Consider the following 7,915-nt stretch of genomic DNA (forward strand, 5'->3'; position numbering starts at 1 on the left):
TGTGTGGGAGTCCTCTACTGAGAGATCTTTATTTAGATCTGCACCACATTTTTTTTTTAAATTGTATCACTTGTTTTTTTAATATCTAGGTTTTTGAGTTTTTATGTCTTTTGGATATTAGCCCTCTATCACATGTGTAGTGGGTAAAAACCTTTTCCAATTCTGTAGGCTGCTGCTTTGTCTAACTGATGGTGTCCTTTGCTAGGCAGAAGCTTCTCAGTTTCATGAAGTCCTATTTATTAATTCTTTGTCTTAGTGCCTGTGCTAACAGTGTTTTTTTCCCAGGTGTTTTTTCCTGTGCCAGTGAGTTCAAGGATATCCCCTACATTTTCTTTTATTAGATTTATTGAATCTGGTTTTATTTTGAGTTCTTTGATAAATTTGGAGTGGAACTTTGTATACAGTGATAAATGTGGATTGATTTGTATCAAACTATCCAGTTTGACTAGCACCATTTTTTGAAGATGTGCTTTTTCCTCAGTGTGTTTCTGGCTTCTTTATAAAAAAAGTCAAATGCCAATAGATATGTGGATTTATATCTGCATTTTCAGTTAGATTCCACTGATCAATGTATCTGTTTTTGTGCCCATACCATGCTGTTTTCATGACTATAGTTCTGTAGTTTAACTTGAAATAGGGAATAGTGATACCTCTAATAGTTCTTTCATTCTTCAGAAATGTTTTAAATATCCAGTGGTTTTTTTTTTTAATTTTTTCCCAGTGGTTTTTTTTATGTGTTTGTGTTTCCACATGAAATTATAAATTTCCCTGTTGTATGGAAATTTAGATAAAGATTGCATTGAATCTGTAGATTGCTTTTGGTAGGATGGCCATTTTGATTATTGATCCATAAGCATGAAAGGTCTTTTAATCTTCTGATATTTTCTTTAATTTCTTTCTTCAAGGACTTGAAGAGTTTTTTTTTAAATCAAATATGTATCTCAATTACTTGGTTAGAGTTGCCAAAGATATTTTATATTATCTGAAGTTATTGTGAAAGATGTTTCCTGATTTCTTTTTTAGTCTATGTTTTTGTTTGTATGTAGAGAGTAGGCAGCCTTGTCTTGTTCCTTATTTTAGTGGAATTCCTTCGAGTTTCTTTCCATTTAATTTGATGTTTGCTATAATCCTGCTACAAATTACCTTGTATTTAGATTTGTCCCTTGTATCACTAGTCTCTCCAGGAACTTTATTTAGGTTTGTCCCTTGTATTGTTGATCTCTCAAGGACTTTTTATTCTGAAAGGGCATTGGATTTTGTCAAAGGCCTTTTCTGTATCTACTGAGAAGGTCCTGTGGGGTTTTTTTTTTCATTTTAGTTTGTTTATATGATAGATTACATTTCTCTTTTTATGGATGTTGAACCATCTTTGAATTTCTAGGATGAAGTCTACTTGATTGTGGTGAATGATCTTTTTGATATGTTCATGGTTTAAATTTGCAAGTATTTTATTGAGTACTTTTGCATCTACGTTCACAAGAAAAATTGCTCTTTCTTTATTAGATCTTTATGTGGTTTGAGGATTAGTGTAACTGTGGCCTTACAAAAATGAATTGGGCAATGTTACTTTTGTTTCTATTTTGTGGAATAATTTGAGGACCACTGTCATTAATTCTTCTTTCAAAGTCTGGTAGAATTCTGTGCTAAAACCATCTGGCCCTGGGCTTTTTTGTTTGTTTCTTTGTTTGAGAGACTTTGAATTTCTGTATCTCTTCCAGCTGCTGGACTCAGTTGCTGTTTCCCATTTGAGCAGAGGACTGTAATCTATGAGTCTACTCCTAAATAAATAACCCTTTGTTATACTCAATTCTGAGCTAGTGTGGGATTTCTTTTTAGTGTCCCTCTTCAAGCAATGATAACTCATTCAAAAACATAGATCACACCAGCCAACTGCTAATGGATTAAACAAATGTGAAAGAGGCAAACCCATAGAGTCGTTGTCTGCCTAATAAAGAAATAATGAAAATAGGCTTCATGGATGATCCTTGACAATATTCTACCAGCAAAGGAAGCCATGGTAATTCTCTCAGACTGTATAATGGTATTCATTATGGGATGTTGGAATGAGTCAACTTTGTAGAGACAGAGACTCATGGTGCCAGATTGTGGGGAGAAGAATCACTAGTTCTTACCAAGTATGGGGTCTGAGAAACATAATGAAAATAATCAGCAAATGCATAGTGCTTACAGTTACAGAACAAGTTAATGAACTGGACTACTTACATTTATGAGTCTATCTCATCTGAGTTTTATATTAATAAAAAGACTATTATTTACATAAACAGAAACATATCCTGTACATGTGTGTTAAGAAAAATTCTCTCTTAGGGTCCTCATTGTTGTCTAGTTTCTCTGGGATTGTGATTTGTGGGCTGGTTTTCTTTGCTTTATGTTTAAAAATCACTTATGAGTAAGTACATGTGATAATTGTCTTTCTGGGTCTGGGTTACCTCATTCAAAATGATGCTTTCTAGCTCCATCCTAAGAGAGACATACATAGATCTAATCTACATAGGTAGTAGAAAAGGATAAGATCTCTTGAGTAAATTGGGAGCATGGGGACCTTGGGGGAGGGTTGAAGGGGTGGAAAGAGGCAGGGAGGGGAGCAAAGAAAAATGTAGAGCTCAACAAAAATCAATAATAAAAAAAAAAGAAAAATCCTCAATTTTCAGTTTAAACTTCCTTCTTGATTCTTCTTTTTAAAACATCTGGTTTTGAGTCCTATAGTTCAGAAATAGAGTTTTTTTTAAAAAATGAATTTATAGTTTATCTTGAAATGCCATTATGAGATATAAAAGACTCTTCAACATGAAAATTTGCAAATAATTGCTGTAAATATAGTGGTGGTTGATGCGAATCTTACATAAAACACATTTCAAAAGTCTATAAGGAAGATAAACCTGAGTACTTGTAATGCAATGATCTGTTCTAGTCTGGTTGGTATTTTAAAGAGTTATTCATATATTAGAAACAAATACATTAACAGAACATTAAAGACACATTGAAAGAATATGTAAGGCATTTCTATTAAATAATGGGGAGCAAGATTTATTGACATAGACTGTCTAAATAATTAATAACATATATTGCATATTTCACTTAGTTTTTATTTTTATAAAAACGTTCATTTATTAAAGGAGATCTTAGAGAAATGAGCTCACAGTGTACATATTTTGATATGAGGATTTTTGAGAAATTGACATGCATCTTCACACCTAAAAAAGAAATGCGCATGAACTCAAAGCTCTTTCTCTTTGAGACGGAGTCACCCCATATATCTCTATATTATAGAACATCATGTGCAGAAATATACCAAAAAATTATGTAGCATAGTTAAATGTCTTTAACTCTCCAGTATCCTGCCTCAATTTAATGAATGCTGTGTTTCCAGGTGAGTACCACAACATCAACCTCACAGACAAATAAATTTCATTTATTCATGTATTCTTTGAATATTTCATAAATGCATGCAAATTATTTCAACTATAGTCACATCATTCATTCTTCCCTCCAATCCCTTCAATCCCTTCTAGACCATCTCCACGCCTCCTATGTCATGTCGTGAAAAAAAAAAAACCCACTGAGTCAAATTTGTGTGGTTCAAACAAATGTGGATATGGTGACATCTATCAGAGCATGGCCAACTTGCCAAGGACCAAACCCCTGAAGAAAACTGATTCTCCTTTTCCTTATAGTCACTAACTGTTGGTAGACCCTCAGCTAGTTTAGGAAATGGTGCTCCTCTCCTCCCTCCATGCTGGAATGCTGACTGCCTCGATTTTGTGCAGGTCTCGTGTAGGGAACCACAGCTGCTGGGAGCCCATGAGACAATGACCCCGTCATGTCCAGGACACAGCGCTTCCCCAGGCCTACACCACTTCTGACTCCTTCAGTATTTCCACCCTCTTTCTGTGGTGGTCACTGAGCCTTAGAAGAGGGACATGTGACTTATATGCATGACTAAGCACTCTTCCCCCTTCCCACCCATGATGCTACAATATGTCCAACTAATAAGTGGAAAAATGGTCTGTAGTTAATAACTGTTTAAAAATTCTAACAGGTTTTACTAAATCTTTTAACTACTTACTGATTTATGTGTATATCAGACACACATAGAGAAGAAATCTGGTTCCACTCAGTGTGAGCAAAGTGTAATCATTCGGAGCCTGGGCTTAGATTGGAGGAGGGAATGAGATCTTACAAATAAAATCACCTCTTAATGGTACAAAGGCAACATGGTATAGTACTACCTTCCTAAAAGAGGTAAGATTCAACACCATTTTCACCCATGAATCTACATGTTCAGAAAGAACATCTTTCAAAGAACAGGGAACATTTAGTGGGTGTATTTTCTGGCAGCAATATAACAAATCAGGCAGAGAGTTCATCACTGGCTAAACCTTGGCACTAGAATCTCACAGTTGTCATTTTCTCATTCTTTTAAACAATGTCATCCAGATGTCTTTCTTTTCAGTTGTGGGGTCCACATAGTGAGAGCGGGCCACTGAGTGTATTTCTTTGGCATCCATGTCTTGTCCCTGTCCCCTCTCGATCTTGCTACTTCCTGGACACCATGAGGTGAGTAGTTTTGGTATGCCATGGCCTTATTCTACCATGATGTTTAGTTTCAACACAGGACCATAGAAATGGAATAAGACAATGAAGGACTGAAACTATGATCCATAATAATCTTTCTTCCTTTAAGTTATTTCCTGATGAAACTAAGTTCCCAAAGCATGTGTTGTACAAAGGACAATCAGCTTGTCCATCGTCTTTCTGACCTTCTACTACCCTTTTATCTATTCATCTTACTTGCCAATCCACACTGAGGTGATGAATGCATTGATAGAAACTCAGAGTCAGCTAGTCTCAGAGTGATGAGGGCAGGGGATACCAAGGGTTAAGAATTAGGCTTTATGGTCACATATACACTCAGAAGACCAAGGAACTTCCGTCTTTCCCCAGGTTCTGTGACTTGCACAATTCTGAGTCTCAGATAAATCTCTAGTCCAGAGTAAAAATAAAGCCAAGAGGAAGGAATCTTCCTGATGAGGTCAATAGAAACCAGCTCACCTTAAGTCATCATAATTGGTGAATTGATGTCATTACAGAAATCTTCATCATTGCAGCACTGCGTGTGTATTGTTAGATCATCAGAAAACTCTTCATGTAGTTCACACGATTCATTGCACCCAGACTCTGCACTTTGCAAATTCTCATCTCGGGAAGAAGGAAGCAAACACATTATTTATATATAATTTTGAGAACCAGAAAATGACCTCATATTCAAGTACATTTGAAATGAGAATGCCATCATGGAAAGAATTTTCCTCAGTAACAGAAATTATATATGTATATATTATATATTATAACTTAGACATGTAAATTATATATTATATATTAAAACTTACATATATAAACTATATATTATATTATAACTTACATATATAAATTATATATATTCTATATTGTTCTACATTGGCCATTGTGCCACTTGCTCCAAAGCCACATCTGGAAATTCTGTTTCCTCTGAGCTTCTCCTAGTAGAAACATGCAATTTAATGTTGAGCATTAGGTTCTGGATGTTGAGCCATATAGAATTCTCTCCCTGTCAAATAGATGGGCACAAAGGATTTATGCACTATATTCTGATATCCAGATTCTACGGTCAGCAAGATGTCAGGCAGAGAATAATGCCATATTAGCTCTCAATATGGAATGATAAGAAGGATGCACTATGAAAGATGCCAAGAGACAGATGAAGCAGAAAGACTTGAGAAGCACCAAGGTGTCCTTTCGATAAGGAACTGTTTTACAGAGAAGGTGACTCTAAGATAGAACTCAACAAACATAAGAAAGCAGAGCCACCATAACAGATGATATGTACATACAGAAATAATGTATTTAGGTACTTTGATAGTTTACAGCCTTTGGGCCATGTGGTGGCTTCAATGAAAATGACCCTCATAAGCTTGACTATTTGAATGCTTGGTCCCCAACTCGTTACCTTTTTGGGTAGGATTAGGAGGTGAGCTCTTCTTGGAGAAAGTGTGTCACTGGGGAGCTATGTTTGAGGTTTCAAAAGCCAGTGCCATTCTCATTGTCTCTCCCTCTCTTTCTCCCTCTCATGGTGGATTGCAGGATGTAAACTGTCAACTATTACCCAGCACCACGTCTGCCTGCCTGCTATCATGCTCCCCACTATGATGGACAAGAGCTTTACCCCTCTGGAACTTTGAGCCAACCCCAAATTAAATTCTTTCTTGGATAAGTTGTATTGGTCATGGTGTTTTGTCATGGTAATGGAAAGTTAACCAAGACAGACCCTAAATAGCAGAGCTGTTGGGAAGCATAAGACTGATGAATATATCAACAGTGATGGAGAGAAGCCCCACTCACTCAGCATATTCTTAGCTTTACCATTGACAAGTGTTGACCCCAGCACAAGGTTCAGAATATCATACCTGGATATCAGTTGACCCCCTTTTTTTAAAGTACTATATCTTAGAGATGGTACTTAAAATCCTGAAGGAGAAATGAATTCTCCAGAGCATAGAGCACATACTTACAATCAGATGCATACCAGGTTCTGCGGATAATACAGACTTCATTAGGTTGTGCAGTGCATGTCTGATTCCCATCAACACATTTCCTGTTTTTGTAAGACTTACACAGTACACACTGTAGAGTGAGAGCTGCAAAGATAAAGACTGCTTAGAGGGGACGGGTGACACAGTCACTTCCTAACAAAAGCATAGGTCACTGGACCTCTGGGTCGCTTGTCTGAACCCACGTATTGCTAACATGTGTTCCAGTCAATATGTCCTAACACCACAGACAAAAAGAGATGCTTTACTTGCCTTTCTTCAGTAGATAAGGGAGCAACCTGCAGGCAATACTTACCAGTTTCAAAGCAGAGAAGAAAGAGACACAGCTTCAGTAGATTTTCCATTTCTCCTGAGCAGCCTCTTGCAGCAGGCTATGTTAGTACCAGACAGCTTGTGGTCAGAGATCACTCGCAGAAAAGATTAGACAGCCTTTAGTGAATTTATAGTCCACTCAGACAATGACAATGAACACTGGGTTCCCAGAAGCAGACCTCAGAATAAGCTACTCCCACATTCATTGGCAATACCCCAAATCCCTCTTCTATGATTTAAAAATTATTTCCTTATTCCGCTCATATTTCCTTGCTTCGGGTGGTGTTAATGATGTCTAAGACCTGTAAGGTAATCTTACCATCAACAGCACATGGTGATCACTCTGTTTTCATGCTATGACCTCAAGGTGCCCTGCTAATGCTAGACAACAAAACTAGGCAAGGAAAGACTTTTGGAAGAAGACTTTCATTGAACCTGAATTATAGCATGGTGGGGTGGCATTAGAGAGTGTCTCCTGGATGTTGGAAAGGTGAACATAGCAGACTGCTTGTGTAGACAGAAACTTATCTGTGAAGGGCATGTGTACGTGCCTCATCTAAAGGAAGGACCGTGTTAGCACCTAGTCTTTAATACCAAACAGAGGACTTGGGTGGAGCACCTCAGAAGTTGCTCCTTGTCTGGCTTGGCTGTGAAGAGCTGCTGGGCTACTTGGCTGAGAGTTTCCCTGCTCAAGACTGCTACCCATCAGTGATGGGCCGTTTAATTGCCTGTTGCTGAATGTTGTGATCATGCACAGAATGCATCAGATGGTGTTAGCAAAAGAGAGTAGCCAGAAGGTCAACATAGAACACTCAATTTTAATAGCATTAAATGTACTTTACAATATAAAATTATTACATTACATATTGATATATTACATACAGACACACACACACACACACACACACACACACACACACACACACATTTGAGCCTTACTAAGTAACCCTGACTAACCTGGAACTCACTATGTAGACCAGAATGGTTTCAAACAC

The 7,915-nt window shown here is 37.2% G+C and overlaps 1 protein-coding gene across 1 annotated transcript; it reads right to left on the minus strand.

Moving 5' to 3' along the window:
• Positions 1–5,074: 5,074 nt before the first annotated feature.
• On the minus strand, positions 5,075–6,952 carry LOC121451378 (protein PIP-1-like). The gene is made up of 3 exons (XM_041656835.1): positions 6,904–6,952; positions 6,570–6,695; positions 5,075–5,220 (listed from the first exon to the last, which is right to left on the minus strand). The coding sequence occupies exons 1-3, from the start codon at positions 6,950–6,952 to the stop codon at positions 5,075–5,077; spliced, it is 321 nt and encodes a 106-aa protein (XP_041512769.1).
• Between the last annotated feature and the right edge of the window lie 963 nt (positions 6,953–7,915).

Source organism: Microtus oregoni, unplaced genomic scaffold (genome assembly GCF_018167655.1).
Source record: "Microtus oregoni isolate MIOR12 unplaced genomic scaffold, Mior012 000008F_ref0000371, whole genome shotgun sequence".
Taxonomy (NCBI): Eukaryota; Metazoa; Chordata; class Mammalia; order Rodentia; family Cricetidae; genus Microtus; species Microtus oregoni.